The sequence below is a fragment of the Lampris incognitus genome, chromosome 4 (assembly GCF_029633865.1).
Source record: "Lampris incognitus isolate fLamInc1 chromosome 4, fLamInc1.hap2, whole genome shotgun sequence".
NCBI lineage: Eukaryota > Metazoa > Chordata > Actinopteri > Lampriformes > Lampridae > Lampris > Lampris incognitus.
In genome coordinates this window covers 41,517,988-41,535,572 of record NC_079214.1, presented here as the reverse complement: position 1 = coordinate 41,535,572, position 17,585 = coordinate 41,517,988, and the positions used below count along the sequence as shown (strand labels likewise).

The 17,585-nt window shown below is 46.1% G+C and overlaps 1 protein-coding gene across 1 annotated transcript; it reads left to right on the top strand.

The window, feature by feature from the left end:
* The first annotated feature begins 375 nt into the window (after positions 1-375).
* dhcr7 (7-dehydrocholesterol reductase) lies at positions 376-17,231 on the top strand. Its single transcript, XM_056278872.1, has 8 exons — positions 376-414; positions 1,687-1,795; positions 3,058-3,280; positions 3,882-3,972; positions 9,378-9,591; positions 14,747-14,951; positions 15,414-15,545; positions 15,692-17,231. The coding sequence occupies exons 2-8, from the start codon at positions 1,689-1,691 to the stop codon at positions 16,154-16,156; spliced, it is 1,437 nt and encodes a 478-aa protein (XP_056134847.1). The 5' UTR covers positions 376-414; positions 1,687-1,688; the 3' UTR covers positions 16,157-17,231.
* Positions 17,232-17,585: the final 354 nt, after the last annotated feature.

Genomic DNA, 17,585 nt, shown 5'->3' with positions numbered 1-17,585 from the left:
TCGATCAACTATCTCTGCAGCATTATTATCCCTGCAAAACAACTGCAGCTGAGAAACCACGTCTGCTGCTGTGACTATGAGAAGGACAATAGTCCAGATCAAAAAACAACAAGAAAATATTTACAAGGGTACTTTATATTAATAATGGCTGTTTCGTTCATCCAAATGATTGACCGTGGTTTGATAAACATTCATTCATGAGCTCATCGGGCGCCGGTGGCTCCAGTCCGTGTTAGCCAACCAGAGGCCACATCCGACTCTCAAACCCGCCTTGCCGACATGCTATTGGTTTAGAGTTTTTACGTAGCGTGTTATGGGCGGTGAATTGTCCTGCGTTATATGACGGCTAACACCTGGGAAAAGGGGACAGACGATATCAAGGAAGGCACCGCCGACTACTGCTGTTTTCCAGCGGTGAGTAAATTATTGTTACCGATAACCAAGGCCGTGATCGACGCACGGATTACCGGGTCATCACAACCTATCAACATTTTCCCTCTGTTTGACGTCACATAACACCCTTAATGTGAACTATTTGGGCATGGAGGGCACTGTACATCGCTGACAGTGACACATCGCTAACGTTAGTGAGTCAACAACATCGTTGTATGTATAAGTAGTAGCACACAGTAGTATAATGCACGTAATGTAAGAGAAAACAATAGTGCTTGGAGACGTGTAATAAAGAGTGAGTTTTCCTATGCAATGGTGGCCTCCCCTCCCCCCCTTTAGATATATTCAGCAGTCTGTAAAGGGGGAAGCTTATAAGAGATAAACAATTCGGTGTGTTTGAAAGACCAGACAGGCTTTTCAGTGTACGTATAGGTCACATGTAGTAGTTTCATCTGGCCCCAACTTTCCTTTCGTCTTTGTGTGTGTGTGTGTGTGTGTGTGTGTGTGTGTGTGTGTGTGTGTGTGTGTGTGTGTGTGTGTGTGTGTGTGTGTGAGAGAGAGAGAGATAGGGAGAGAGCGAGAGCAGTTACTGGGAGTGCAGTATTCTTATTTCCATTAAATTAATATTCTTTGTCATCTGTTAGTGGTTCATTCAGTACCCAGTGCTTACACGAGACTGTCATAATGCCCCAGTGTCAAACTACTTCAGCAACTTGATCAACCAGAGCCAATCAGGTGAAAAGTAAGGTTTCACTTTAAACTAGTTGGCATCAGATCAATGTATCCCAGGACAGTCATCTACATGCCAAAGTCTGTTACATCAGTACATTTTCATCCAGTTGGCCTCCAATAGTTGGCCTACAAGGCTGCACTTGTTATCTCACATCTCCAAGGACATCTATTGCACTTTGATTTCCCACATTACCTCATACCATGTTTATCGAAGTTGGGCTCATGGGGCTAAACCAGCTGTTTTTGCTCATCAATTAAACTGTTATTTAGATATCAAACTCTCAGGCTTTGAGGCTAAGTTGGATCAGCTAGCTCTGATGTAGCAAGACGGGTGTCTATTTTTCTCCTAATATATACTTTTTATTTAACTTGTTATGGTGTATGCCAATACTCTATCTACATGGATGTGTATGCAGTGCCTGAAAAATACCATTGTGCTTTAAATACTGAATACTAAGACAAAACATACCATTTATCTCCTCATATGAAGCTAAGTTAATATATTCAATTTAAGTAAATATTACTTATCTCCTTCTACCTCACGCGATATTGCTTCACTAGAGATGAATGGTGCAGTGGCCATGGAGGCGACAAGGAGGCGTACCAAGTCTGGTACCAATGGTAAATTGTCTGAAGACGGGGAGGAGCCAGCTCAGTGGGGCAGAGCATGGTAAGTTCATGTTATGTTATTGATTGCCTTGAGCTGTGTGCACCTTTCTCAGGTTCATCACAAAACCGTGACTTGTGTTTGAATCGTTTGATACCCTACTGATCCAAAACCAAAATAATAATAGCTTCAAACCTGAACTGAGCATGAGGGGTATAACATTTTGCTCGTCAAATCATAATAGCCGTGTTTGTCAACGCTTTTGAACTACACCTCAACCAGGTGAGAAAGAAGAATCTGGGGCATGAATGGCACATTGTATAACCAGAACTATAAAGTTGTTTTTGTTTATGGGACTTACGAACACCAGATCATCCCATTAAATAAAGTAAGAATACAACTATTATTTGTTTTTGTTTTTTTGGGGTTTTTTTTTTAAAGACAGGTTTGTCAGGAGAGAGACTGGATGCTAGAGAAGGATGGCAAATAGCAGGATCTTGTGAAACTAGTTCAGTCTTTTTCCAAGGAGGTTATGAGTGTGTTTTTGAGAAAAATTGTTGCCCTCTACTTACAAAATGGTCTCGGTAAGGTCAACTTCATTGCCACTACAAACAAAGGTATGTTATATAAGACCTAAAACAGTATTCAATTGTGGTCCTCCGCGCAACTGCCGCCGTGGGTTATGCATCGCAAATTGTGATCACTCACTCACTCATGGACAACCTGAGAGGGACACTTAGTAGGATGCGCTCACAGCTTGTATCAGGTGTGCCATGGGTCTGGATCTATTCTACCAGCTAGAAGTTTGGTCATGGAAAAAATCCCTTATACAGGTTAAATACCTAGCAGACTAGAAACCAGCAGCACTTGCGGCACTAATGACTGGAGTTGAGAAAAACTGACCTGAGAAATGACCCCCTCTGGGTGGCAGTAGCTCAGAGGTAGCGCAGGTCATCTTGTAACTAGAGGGTTGCCAGTTCGGACCTTGGCTCCTCCTGGCAAAAATGTCGAGGTGTCCCTGAGCAAGACACCTAACCCCCAACTGTTCCAGGTGAGCTGGTTGTTACCTTGCATGGTTGACACCACCATCGGTGTATGAATGTGTCTGTGTTCGAATGAATGGGAGGTATTAATTGATTGCAAAGCACTTTGAGTGGCTGTTGCTGACAGAAAAGCGTTATATAAAAAAAGGAAAAAATGCAGTCCATTTACCACTTTACCACAGCCTTTTTCTTTTGTAGCAGTGAAAAAAAAAAACCCAACAAACAAAGATTTATCTATTCTATTCAGCAGCTCTAAATGTAATGTTTCCCATTCACTTTCAGGGAGGTAGACTGGTTTTCTCTGATAAGTGTCATCGGGCTGCTTTGCTGCGCTCCATTCATCGTGTTCTACTTTGTGATGGCCTGTGACCAGTACCAGTGCTCTGTCAGCAAGCCTCTCATCAAGCTGCTCCAGGGTGAGACCACTCTGTTGGCCATCTGGGCCCTGACACCATCTTTCACTTGGACTGCTGCCAAAATATATGCCATCTGGGTGGCCTTCCAGGTAAGAGAGAGAAGAAAAAACAGGGAAAAGGGGGAAATAGGAGAGTGATAGAATGATACTGAGGAAAGAGGAGAGAACACCATGAGGGCTCTTAAGAACTGACTCATTGCAGTAATGTCACTCATCATTTATATTACTATCATACTGAATCCATAAAGGGAAACAATCATGTTGTAGGGATGACATACCATTAGCAGCCATGATCAATCTTCTTTGAGTCTCTGAATTGCTGCCAAAAAGTCTGAATGTGAAAAATATAACCCTTATTCCCTGGTGTGCTTTTGCTTTATAGGTGAATAAGAAAATGTAAATAACATTGCGTACATACAGATGATGTAGTGAATGCCATTGAATGCCACATAAAGACAATGACTCATGGTTTGTCAGTGATGTCACTGGAAGACACTGCGCAATATTAGAGCGGCCAATGAAGTGCTATTCAGACAACATACTGTGTGGAAAATGTAGAGAGATAATGTTGAAAACCATGATAGTTTCCTTTTTTCAGCAGTGAAACAGCTGTAGCCAATTTGTAAAATCCACAATTATCTTTCTTGACAGGCTGCTGCAGCATGTTGAAGTACTTTTGTTTGTCCTTTAGGTCTTCCTGTACATGTATATTCCTGATATCATCCATAAATTCATTCCTGGCTATGCGGGTGGTGTTCAGGATGGAGCACGTACTCCTGCTGGTAATACACACTAACCTTCATCTGTCTATTTAATTTTCTTAATTACAGCCTTTTCTTTTGGAGAGGGTCCAGTATCACACTTTATTAATGCGATGGTATTTTGAAAGGGTGAAAAAGCATTGTACAACATAATGCATCACAGTAGATGGTGTGTCTAAAGTGATTTATTTTGTTTTATAGGGTTTTCTTTATAACTTACAAAAATGAACCTAGATTGAATCGACTAAATATTTGCTTTGCATTAATTATCAACATTTAGATATTTGGCAGAAATAAGGTGGAGCCATACTGGGAGATATCAGACATCTTTATTCTTCTACAAAGCATAGATGTCCTCTGTTCCAACTCTAAAGGAATAATCTTGGTTGATTTCCCTCTGCATTTCACTGTGACTACACTGAGCCAAAACATTATGACCATGTGCCTAATATGATGTCAACCCTCCGTGTGCCGCCAAAACAATGCCGACCTGCCAAGGTATGGCCTCTATAAGACCCCTGAAGGTGTCCTGTGGTATCTGGCACCAAAACATTAGCAGCAGATCCTTCAAGTCCTGTAGTAAGTTGCAAGGTGGAGCAGCTGTGGAACAGACTTGTCGGTCCAGCACATCCCAAAGATGCTCAATCAGATTGAGATCTGGAAAATTTGGAGGCCAAGGTAACACTTTGAACACTTCATCATGTTCCTCAAACCATGTGTGCAGTGTGGTAGGGTGCATTATCCAACTGAAAGAGGCCACGTCCATCAGGGAATACCATTGCCATGAAGGGGTGTACCTGGTCTGCAACAATGTTTAGGTAGGTGGCACACATCAAATTGACCTCCACATGAATGGCTGGACCCAGGGTTTCCCAGCAGAACATTGCCCAGAGCATCACACTGCCTCCACCGGCTTATCGTCTTCCTACAGTACATCCTTGTGCCATCACTTCCCCAGGTAGACAGCGCACATGTACACGGCCATCCATGTGATCTAAAAGAAAAAGGGACTCAACAGACCAGGCAACCATCTTCCACTTCTCCAAGGTCCAGTTCTGATGCTTGTGTGCCCATTGTAGGTGCTTTCGACAGAGGAAAGGGGAAATCATGGGCACTCTGACTGGTATGCAGATATGCATCCCAATATGCAGCAGGGTGCAATGCACTGTGTGTTGTGACACATTCCTCTTGTAACCATCATTAAAATTTTCTCTGACTTGTGCCACAGTACACCTTCTGTCGGTTCGTATCAGATGGGCTAGCCTCCGTTGCCCTCACACATCGATGAGCCTTGAGCACCCAACACCGTGTTGCTGTTTTTTGGTTTGTCCCTCTTCGGACCACTGTCGGTAGGTACTCGCCACTGCTGACTAGGAGCACCCCACAAGCCTCGCCATTTCAAAGATGCTCTGACCCAGTCATCTAGCTATAACAATGTGACCCTTGTCAAAGTCACTCAGGTCTTTACTCCTGTATCCAACAAGTTGACTGTGAGAACTGATTGTTCACTTACCATTTAATCTACCCAGACCTTGACATGTGCCCTTCTTTGGAGACGATTAATGTAATTCAGTTCACCTGTGACTGGTCATAATGTTTTGGCTCATCAGTGTATATCGCAATATATTTCTGCATTCTTTTGTGAAACTATCTCTAACTGCTCACCACTTAATTATAGAAATCATCTGATATGCAAAATTAGCTCTTTAAGCCATTTTTTTCCTACAGTGCCATGCAACTACTGCCGTGGGCTATGTATCACAAATTGTGATCAGAATCAAGTTTATTGGCCATGTGGATTTGCACATACATGGAATTTGACTCCGGTTTTTTTGGCTCTCTCAGTGTGCTTAACATAGAGTAACAACACTACAACATAACAATCTTCAGATAAAAAACAAGGACTGACTATATACAGGCGAAATAAGAGGTAATAAAGTGCAGTGGTGCAGAGAATATGTCAGGGATGCTGAAATAAATGTTAGCAGGTTATTTACACACATGCCTGAGGTAGATGGATATAACAGAGTGTACCAGTATACGTACAATGTACAGTACAGTATATACAAAACAGATGCATTTATTTGACAATATTAATAGTTTATTTGAATGACAGCCCGTGTAAAGAAACTTTTTATATATGGTTGTTTTGGGGTACAGTGCTCTGTAGCACCTACCAGACGGGAGGAGTGGGAACAGGTCGTGACCAGGGTGCGATGGGTCTGCAGTGATGTTGCCCTCCCGTTTACTGACTCTGGAGATGTATAAGTCCTCAATGGAGGGCAGGTTGGCACCAATGGTTTTCTCTGCAGTCCTGACTGCCCGTTGTAATCAGTCCCTGTCCTGTTTGGTGGCCAATCCAAACCAGACAGTGATGTTTATGCAGAGGACAGACTGGATTATTGCAGTGAACAACTGAATCAGCAGTTCCTGAGGCAAGTTGAACTTCCTGAGCTGGTGGAGAAAGTATATCCTCTGCTGGTGATTTTGATGATTGTGTCTATGTTGGATGCCCACCTTAGGTCCTTGGAGATTGTGAAACTTGGAAATCTGTAGGTTTTCACTGCAGACACCTTATTGTTGAGTACGGTGTTGGGGGGGGGGGTCACTCTGAAGTCCACTGTCATCTCCACAGTTTTGAGCATGTTCAGCTCCAGGTTGTTATGACCACACCAGAGGGCCAGCTTATCAACCTCCCATTTATATGCAGACTCGTCACCATCCCAGATAAGGCCAGTGATGGTTGTGTCGTCCGCAAACTTCAGGAGTTTAACAGACGGGTCTCCTGAGGGGCAGTCATTTGTGTAGAGGGGGAACACACATCCCTGGGCGTCACCAGTGCTGATTGTCTGGGTGCTGGATGTGATTTTCCCCAGCCTCACCAGCTGCCTCCTCTCTGTCAGGAAGATTTTAATCCACTGGCAGATGGGGGCTGGTACAGTGAGCTGGATGAGTTTGGAGTGGAGGATATCTGGGATGATGGTGTTGAACACAGCTGAAGTCCACAAACAGGACCCTTGCATGTGTCCCTGGGGAGTCGAGGGGTTGGAAGATGTAGTGCAATGCTATGCTGACTGGATCCTCCACTGACCTGTTTGCTTGGTAGACAAACTGGAGGGGGTCGAGCAGGGGACCTGTGATTTCCTTCAGGTGGGCCAACACCAGTCTCTCGAAGTATTTCATGGCCACATATATTAGGGCAACGGGCCTGTAATCACTTAATCCTGTGATATGGGGTTACTTGGGGACCGGGATGATGGTGGAGCGCTTGTCATCCCGGTCACTCACTCAATCATGGACGACCCGAGAAGGATGTTTAGTAGGATGTGCTCACAACTCATATCAGCTGGATCTGGGCAGTTTCATGCTTGTTTTGAAAGTTTTTGACTTATTTTATTTTCACATTGAATATGTAATATAACATGGGCTTGGTGAAAGCTAGCATGCTCATGTTCTTCATATTATTTTTGTTCTTTAATCCTACACACTTTTTTGGCACCTAACTACACATGATTCTTCATTTGAAGCACAATTTCTTTCACCCTGACAGCTGAAAATTTCAACTGATCATTGCTGTGATCGACTGCCTCAAATCCTACAGCTTCAGCAGTCATTCTGTAAAACTCTAGCATCTTCACAGGCTTGCACTGGGTTTCTCCTTTCAACATTTCACACCATTTTACTCCTTCATACTCTTATAATGCTTCATAACTTGTTTTACTCATTTACTTAAGCATACTTTCAGCTGTAAAATTCATTTAAACTTGATAATGTTCAGCTGTGTATCTCACTGGTCAGAGTGGCTGCTATGACTGTTATATCTTTATCAGCCATTCTGTCTGTTAACAAGTTGTCGTGACTTTCTTCTTTTAACATTTCTTCTATCAACATTTGGTCCAACTGATTATTTGGTCCGTTGGCGGTGAGCTTAAAATTGATTGCTACAGTGAGTCTTTCAACATTTCACACTAATTTTACACTGTTTACATGCTATAATGCTTTATAAATTGTCCTACCCATGCTACATATATATATATATATATATATATATATATATATATTAACTTTGTTAAAAGAAACACTCAATGGTAGGGAAAATGCTCAACAAATAAGGAGCAAAATAATCCATATCTATATATATATATATATATATATATAAAATTTACATTTGTAAAGTTCCCAGTAGAGCCCTGCGCGGGACTGTTTTCCTACTCCCGCTTGTTTTACGTTTCCCTGTGTCTTTTAATGCACCGGGGAGAACGGGGCAGGTATGTCACCTCAACCCAGAGGTGCCAGACTTGTGCCTGTTTTACATCAATACTTTTGCACATTTGTCACAGCTAACAAAGTCCAGTTCTTTTCCATCTTTGTCTGTCACAACTGAGATTTTTTTTCCAAATATCCGACTTTCCTTGCTTTGTTTTTGTATCGCAATGACCGACTTTGAGTTTCTTTTCAACTTCATTTGTTGACTCCATCTTTCTTGCATTGGGATCCCAATCCCAGTGCAGTCCTCTAGCCCCCAGTTTCCACATGCCTTCGTCCTGAAACTTCATTCTAACTTTAAAATGTAGAAACACTGTTCTGTGGTTGCTTCAACTCTTGTAGCTTTTGCAGACACTCTATATAACTAGCAGCTTCACAGGCTGGCTTCATTCTTCTAGAAATTATTTTCCTCTTTTATAATGCTTTATAAATTGTTATACTCACCTCAACATATGTCTAGCTGTAAACATCATTTAAACTTTATAATGTTCAATTATGTTTAGATGCATATCCCACTATTGTGAGTGGATGATTCAACTCTTAATGCTTTAGCAGACTTACTGTTTCAATTCAGGGCTTAAACATGCTCTACATCTTTGGTGTGACAAGCTTGAGGGCTAAAAACTCCCCAAGTGTCTAAGAACAAATTTGTGCATAAAATAATTTCATTTGGCTCATTGTTGCTGTGAAGCAATTTTCCTTCTTATAGCCCATATGTTGTAGGTGAACAATTGTGCATACAAACTTGATTGACAGCCAAGAGATATGCCCCTTCCATCCGAGCTTCTCTGATTGGTTAGAAGGGCGAGGCTTGCTGTGAAACGTTAGAATTGAACATCTCTGCGCTGCTGCTGTACTGGTCATTGAAACTCGGCCACAGTAGACTATCAGTGTGTCCACGTTAAGATATGTTCTGGAGTGAAATTCAAACAAAAACATCTTACATACTGTAGCTTTAAGAACAAATTAATGTTACTTATGAAAGAAATACAGTTAACTGTATACTTATTTAACCTACAATTTGATGTACAGTTTTTTTATCTGTTTATTGGTTTTGCTTCTTTTTTTTACATTTATTTTGCCATAATTTTATTTTATGCCAAGCATTTTTCAAAACACATACGCTATACAGATACATTTATTTCTATTTTTGTTATTAGGCCTGATCAACAAATATGAGATCAACGGGCTGCAGTGCTGGGTGATCACTCATGTCCTGTGGTTGGCCAATACCCACTATTTCCACTGGTTCTCCCCTACCATCATCTTTGACAACTGGATCCCCCTGATGTGGTGTGCCAATATACTTGGCTACGCTGTCTCCACCTTTGCCTTCATAAAGGCCTATCTCTTCCCTACTAATGCTGAAGACTGGTAAACACTGAAACATTATTACTATTATTATTATTATTATTAAATAAATACACACACAACAACACATAAATTGTTGCATGCCCACTCAAACATGCTTAAATATTCTATATTCTACAAGTAGTAAATACAGAGAGTGGCACAGTGCTTAGCGCGGTCACCTGACAGCAAGAAGGTCCTGGGTTTGAGCCCCAGGGTAGTCTAACCTTGGTGGCTCATCCCGGGTCGTCCTCTGTGTGGAGTTTGCATGCTCTCCCCGTGTCTGCGTGGGTTTCCCCCGGGGCTCCAGTTTCCTCCCACAGTCCATGTACAGAAATGTAAGTCAGGTGAATTGGCCGTACTAAATTGTCCCTATGAATTAATGTGTGTGTGTGTGTGCGCGCGTGTGCGTGTGTGGGAGGGCCCTGTAATGGCCTGGCGGCCTGTCCAGGGTGTCTCCCCGCCTGCCACCCAATGACTGCTGGAACAGGCTCCAGCATCCCCGCGACCCTGAGAGCAGGATAAGCAGTTAAGACAATGGATGGATGGATGAATAAATACAGACAATAGAGCGTACACAAATACACTCCAGTGCATACAGATGCAAACGCTCACTCGGTTGTCTACTCTGCGTTTGAAATGTTATTCACATTCTCATAAAATGGTAGGACTGTGACCGGAATGAGGAAAAACACAGGAGACCAAGGCGAGTTTGATGTTTATTCCTCAACTCCAAAAACCAACTGCAGCAGGAACAACCCTGCACCGGCGAGCCTGGGAACGTAAACCACGCCCCCAGTCCTGCTGGGTGAGAGGCATAGCCCCTAGTGTCCGCCACACAGCCCCCCCCCCCAAACACCCAGAAGGGACTCCTGGAAAGAAAATTAGTGTCTCACTGGAGGCTCAAGCAGCCTGCCATAACGGCTGCGCCGTCCCTCAGCCGAAACAGTAGGTGAAACACAGTCCAAAGCCGGCTGAGAAGCAGAACGCTGAATCCGTGAAGACACTGCCGGGGTCCTGGAAGGAGGACGACCCCGACGGGGAACCTGGGCCGGAAACACAACTTCGCCTGCCACCCTCTGCGCCGGTTTAGGCCTATCAAGCGTGACACGCTCCCTACGCCCACCCATATCTAGCACAAAACCCTTAGGACCCGTCTCAAGAACCCGAAACGGGCCATCGTATGGGGGTTGGAGGGGCGAGCGGTGAGCATCATGACATACAAAAACAAAACGAGCTGACATGAGCTCCGCAGGCACGAACGACCGCGGAAAACAGTGGTGAACGGGGCCTGGAACCCGAGTGCTGTCGGACAAAAAAGGATAAACGGCCGGACGGGGTCGAGTAGCAGAACTCCCAGGCAAAAATTCCCCAGGGACGCGGAGCGGCTGACCGAGCACCAGCTCAGCGGGTGACGCGTCGAGGTCCTCCTTAGGAGCCGAACGCAACCCGAGCATAACCCAAGGTAAACGATCCACCCAGTTACCATCCGAGAGCGCAGCGCGCGGCGCTGCCTTGAGCGACCGGTGAAAACGTTCACACAACCCGTTAGCCTGAGGGTGATACGCGTTAGTGCGGTGTACCTGCACACCCAAGGATCGCGCAAGTGCTGACCAGAGCTCTGACAAGAACTGGGGGCCCCTATCTGAGGTGATATCTGACGGAGTGCCGAAACGGGCGACCCAGGAGGAAAGAAAAGCGCGTGCAACATCCGAGGATGTTGTGGAGGATAGAGGGACATCCTCTGGCCACCTGGTGGTCCGATCTACCATTGTGAGCAGGTGCGTAAAACCCTGTGAAGAAGGTAGAGGGCCCACCAGGTCCACATGCACGTGGTCGAAACGTCTGGCCGGGATCGGAAACGGTTCGAGGGGCGATTTAGTGTGCTGGTGGACCTTAGCGCGCTGGCACGCTACACATGCAGCTGCCCACCCCTTGACGTCCTTGCGGAAGCCAGGCCAGACGAACTTGGAACCGACCAACTTCACCGATGCCCGAACTCCAGGGTGCGAGAGGGAGTGAATCGAAAACTCGACGGCGCCAGGCCACTGGAACAACGGGGCGGGGACGGCCGGTGCAGACATCGCAGAGGAGGGCAGGACTGCCTTCCTGCATCACAGCGTCCTCTAGCTTGAGACCGGTACGCGTTGACCTAAGGGCAAGGACGTCCGGGTCGCTGGGCTGGTCGGCAGCCATAGCGGAGAAATCCACACCGAGGTGCACAGGACACACAAGCACACGCGACAGACAATCAGCAACAGGGTTGGACTTCCCGGCCACATGCTGAATGTCCGTTGTGAACTCGGAGATCGCCGCTAGGTAACGCTGTTGACGAGCAGACCACGGCTCAGTCACCTTGGACATGGCAAAAGTCAGCGGCTTATGATCCACATAAGCCGTGAATGGGCGACCCTCCAGCAGGAAGCGGAAATGCCGGGTTGCAAGGTGCAGTGCCAGCAACTCGCGGTCAAAAACGCTGTACTTGCGCTCGCTATCCCGCAGTTTGCGGCTAAAAAATGCGAGTGGCTGCCACGCATTCGCCACACGCTGTTCAACCACAGCCCCCACGGCTATGTCAGACGCATCGGTTGTTAAAGCTATGGACGCCATGGGTGTGGGATGGGCGAGGAGGGCAGCGTTAGCCAGGACGCACTTAGCTCCGTCAAAGGCCTGGACCTGTTCGGAAGTCCAGTCGACAGGGTCGTTAGCCTTCTTAAGCCGCAGGGCTTCGTGAAGTGGCTGAAGGAGGTGGGCAGCGCGAGGGAGGAAACGGTTATAGAAATCCACCATTCCCAAGAATTCCTGCAATGCCTTAACAGAGACTGGGCGGGGAAATTCCGCCACCGCTTGCACCTTAGAAGGCAACGGGACCGCGCCTTGCGGCGAAATGCGGTAACCCAAGAAGACAATCACCGGCAATCCAAAATGACACTTGGCCGGGTTGACTATCAGGCCGTGTTCGTCCAGACGACGGAAAACCTGTTTCAGGTGCACCAGGTGCTCTTCAGCTGACGGACTGGCCACTAATATGTCGTCGAGATAAACGAACACGAAAGCAAGGTCACGCAACACCGAGTCCATCAGCCTCTGAAAGGTTTGCGCTGCCCCCTTCAAGCCAAAAGGCATGCGCATGAACTCAAAAAGCCCAAACGGGGTGATCACTGCGGTCTTGGGCACGTCCTCTGCGCGCACGGGAACCTGATGATAGCCGCGCACCAGGTCCACCTTAGAGAAAATAGTGGTACCTGCCAGGCGTATGGAAAAGTCCTGTATATGTGGGATGGGATAGCGGTCATTGGCGGTGACGTTGTTCAGGCGGCGAAAATCGCCGCAAGGCCGCCACGACCCCACCATCCGCCTTGGGCACCATGTGAAGCGGCGAGGCCCACGGGCTGTTGGAACGCCTCACTATACCCAGACGCTCCATGATGGCGAACTCCTCCTGAGCTATAGCCAATTTTACCGCGTCGAGGCGCCGCGCGCGCGCAAAAACTGGCGGTCCCACAGTGGGAATGAAATGTTCTACCCCGTGTTTAGTAACCGTGGTGGAAAAGGCAGGCGTAGTCACCGATGGAAAATCCGCCAGCAAACGCTGAAAAACATCCCCTAATGCTAAAAAGTTAACGTGTGTTAACGGCCCGGCTCCCCCTGTCTCGCAAGGAACAGTGGCGAAAGACACAGCATCAATTAAACGGCGGTTTGCAACATCAACCAGCAGACCATTAGCAAACAGAAAATCCGCGCCGATAATAGGAACAGTAATGGCGGCTACTACAAAGTCCCACTCAAAATGGCGCCCGTGGAAGCAAACAGTCACCAACCTTGTGCCAAACGTTGCAATGGACGAACCGTTAGCTGCACTTAACTGTGGGCCGCCGCCTGCGGTCGACCTGTCTGTCTTAGCAGGAGGGAGTAGGCTCTTTTGCGAGCCTGAGTCCACCAGAAACCGTCTTCCTGACATCGTGTCCTTAATGAAGAGCAGCTCACTACGTCCGCCAGCGCCCACAGCTACTACTGGCCCTGGAGTTTCCCGCCGCCTCAAACGTGCAGGGAGGGACGCAGCGCCTCGCCTTGCCGCCGAACCGCTGGTGGAAGAAACAGAGGCCTCTCCCGCGCCGTCTCCGGGCAGTCACTTCAGCCACCACTGCCGGGTCCGCGTCCTCCGACGTCGGCTGCAGAGGCTCCGATGCCACACTGCACAGAGAACCGTCTGGTAGCCAGCAGGACCCGATCGGCCTCCTTAGCCAAACCTCGGCAGTCACCAGCGGCCAGACACGGGGAGTTAGCCAAAGCCGCGCGCACAGGAGACGGGAGCTGGCGCAGGAAAACGTGCGGGAAAAGGAACCCACCTTCGTCTGAGCCTAGCAGTGACAGCATATTGTCCATGAGATCCACAGCCGTCCCGTCGCCCAAACCGGATAGGGAAAGGATTCTATCTGCCCTCTCTGCGGTAGATAGGCTGTACCTCCAGAGCAGAAGATGTTTGAGGGCTACGTATTTATCGTGTTGCGGAGGGGCGCGCAACAGCTGCATGGCCCGGCGTGTGGACTGCTGGTCCAGCGCAGCGACGACCAAATAGTATCTGGAGTCGTCCGCGGAGATTCCACGCAGGTGGAACAGCGCCTGGACATGCTGGAACCACGAGGCCGGGTCGCTCTGCCAGAACTCTGGGAGTTTCACAGCCGCGGCGAGAACGGCCGGCTGTGAGAGTTGGGGCGGCGTGGCCGAAGTGGATTCACACTCCTCTTCTGCTCCAAACATATCACGTCGGGATGACCAATGTGGCAGGAATGAGGAAAAACACAGGAGACCAAGGCGAGTTTGATGTTTATTCCTCAACTCCAAAAACCAACTGCAGCAGAAACAACCCTGCACCGGCGAGCCCGGGAACGTAAACCACGCCCCCAGCTCACAGTCCTGCCGGGTGAGAGGCATAGCCCCTAGTGTCCACCACGGGACTAGCGTTTACATAAAGGCCTTCAAAGATATTTGAATAATAACATGTCTCCCTACCTGTTTGTTTAACTTACTGTCTGTTTGCTTCTTTAAGTCTGCTAGATCATGAACATAGTGCCTGTTTAATATCCCTTACAAGTAGTTGCATTGCAATGCACCAAGATAGCACAGCAATGCTTTGTCAAACTGCCTTTATCCCCCCCTTTTTTTTTTTTTTGCACAGCAAGTTCACAGGCAATTTGTTCTACAACTACATGATGGGCATTGAGTTCAACCCGCGTGTCGGGAAGTGGTTTGACTTCAAGCTGTTCTTCAACGGCCGGCCTGGCATCGTGGCTTGGACCCTCATCAACCTGTCATACATGGCCAAACAGCAGGAGTTGTACGGCCACGTCACCAACTCCATGATACTAGTCAACTTGCTGCAGGTGAGGAAGGGGATAGAGTTAGTGGGGCAGAGGAGCAGGGCATGTTGCCCTCAATCTATCTTACAACAAGAACATTTTATTTGCACAGTAGGTTAATATAACACAGTAGGTCATACTCATGAACCAGTCAGTTTAAATGTCCAACTTGAATCTTCAGACATAATAGAATTCAAGTCTTTGTGCACCTTTTTTCATCTTGCACTGTTGTCCCAATATTATGTTTTGTGATGACTTGCATTGTTTATTGTACTTCTATTGCTGCAGTTTTGTTTTTTTTTAGCATCAAGGTCTTCTGTTTAGGTCCACTTAATGTGTGCCCTTTAGCAAATGCATTTCATTTGTATTACTGTATGACAGAAATGGAAAAATGTGCACAGCCTCACTACATGATGACGTCTCATACTGGTGCTAAATATGGTACAACTATTATTTAACAAAGTTGTAACTTGTGTACTTTTTCAGGCCATCTATGTGTTGGATTTTTTCTGGAATGAGGCATGGTATTTAAAGACCATTGATATCTGTCATGATCACTTTGGATGGTACTTGGGTTGGGGAGACTGTGTCTGGCTGCCCTACCTCTACACACTCCAGGTAAAGAACACATTGGTACCGATGGACAAACATAATGCACAGTCATTTGAGTTATTAATATGTAACTTACTGTCTCTATTATCATCATCTTCTTCTTCCCATCCTTCACCATCATATTGTAACTTTTTTCTCTTTTCTCTCCAAAGGGTCTGTATCTGGTTTACCACCCAGTGCAGCTCTCCACCCCACATGCCCTGGCTGTTCTTTCCCTGGGCCTGGTTGGCTATTACATCTTTCGCTCCACCAATCATCAGAAGGACCTATTTCGATGCACCGAGGGCAACTGCACCATCTGGGGACACAAGCCAACCTTCATTGAGTGCTCATATCACTCCGCAGACGGTGGGGTCCACCGCAGCAAGCTGCTCACCTCAGGCTTTTGGGGTGTGGCGCGCCACTTCAATTATACCGGCGACCTGATGGGCTCACTGGCATACTGCGTAGCCTGCGGCTTTGGCCACCTGCTGCCATACTTTTACATTGTCTACATGACCATCCTGCTGGTCCACCGCTGTGTGCGTGATGAACACCGCTGCAGCAGCAAATACGGCAAAGACTGGAGGCGCTACACTGATGTCGTGCCTTATCGTCTCATCCCCGGAATGTTCTGAAGAACTGAAAGAGTGATGAGAGAAATAGAGGGAGGGAGTGAAGGTCAGCAATAAGTAGATGAAAGGGGGAAAAGATGGCACAATTGACATGGGTTGTGGGTAGGCAAAGAGTTATACATAGTATGTTTGTGTGTGTTGGAGGAGGAGGATTCTTCATATGGATCATGAGTACACTGCGTTGATACACTTTTAATACTACACATGATATACACTGTGTATGCATTTCTTGGCATGTATGCATATACTATATATACATGTATACATGTGTGTTCAATACTGGCTTATCTTATAATGCCAGAGGACATTTCCATGTTTTGCTGCCTTATATTGAAGGCTGCTTGGTGAACCACTCCGCTGCTTTGGGTCTTGTCTGCTATAACTGCATTAAGAAAAGTACATTCCTAGTGAAACTCGCATAGATGAGACGGTAGAAGTAACTGGTTTGAGTGAACACAGTCTGACAAGCCTTTACCAGGGTAGGAAAAACGAAAAAACCTTTAAAAAAGAGACAGGTCTGCATGCTGAGTTGCTGGCCCAAGGGACCAAACTTGGGGATTTTTGTAATTGGTGTAGAATAATAGGCAAATATTCTCAGACCCATTTTTACTGTATATCTGATAGTTCACAACTATATTGGTTAAAATATTGAGTTTGGGATAGTTAAAGCTTGGTTTTATTGGTGTGCATTGGTCAGAATGTGGCTATGAGCTGCAGAGGTAATGTTATTTGTACATGTAAAGTAGACTGTTGGTAATAACAGTAGGAATTTAGAAACATGCTACTGTTGTTTCTGTTTGACTGAATGCACAAGTAGCATTTTTTAAGGCCATTTCGCTCTTTGGGCTTTTCTAGGAAATCAATTTTGTAACTTCACAAATGCACAACTCATCAAACAGTCTCTTAGTTTGTGTTAAATTTCTTCTTGACTTAGGAGTGTGGGCATGTTCTGTTGACAGTCTTGTGTCCTGAAGTGTTTTTGTCCTGATTTTGCCATATCCAGTCATGTGTTTGCTGTTCTCATTCCCTCACACTGCCTGGCATCTTGTGATGAAATAAGAAAATAAACCTTTTTAGATGCATAACACCTCGTGGACCTAGCTTGTAACTCACCCACTCATGTTTAGCAGACTGAAGGTTTTCCACAAGGGGGAGCTAACCACATTGCCAGCACCACGGGTGCAATGTAAGAGTGGTGTTCTGCATCGATTGTCTTATTGAAATAATAACTTCATTTGGTTAATGTGCTATTTAACTGTAAAATCGTATCACTGTCACAGATTTTCATCCGTTCATGGCTACATACTTTTTTTTTTCCACAAATCCAATTTGTTTCCACAAAACCAATACCAGAGGTCGTATGGTAAATGTGGGATTCACTGAGCCACAGTGTGTGGACACGGACTGCACGAATGTAGTATTGTAATGTTGT

Bases quoted from the DNA above. Each gene is read 5' to 3' on its own strand.
- dhcr7 (XM_056278872.1), top strand. From the start codon at position 1,689: ATGAATGGTGCAGTGGCCATGGAGGCGACAAGGAGGCGTACCAAGTCT. The intron at 3,973-9,377 runs GTAATACACACT...TTTTGTTATTAG, and splicing joins TGGAGCACGTACTCCTGCTG to GCCTGATCAACAAATATGAG. The intron at 14,952-15,413 runs GTGAGGAAGGGG...GTACTTTTTCAG, and splicing joins TACTAGTCAACTTGCTGCAG to GCCATCTATGTGTTGGATTT.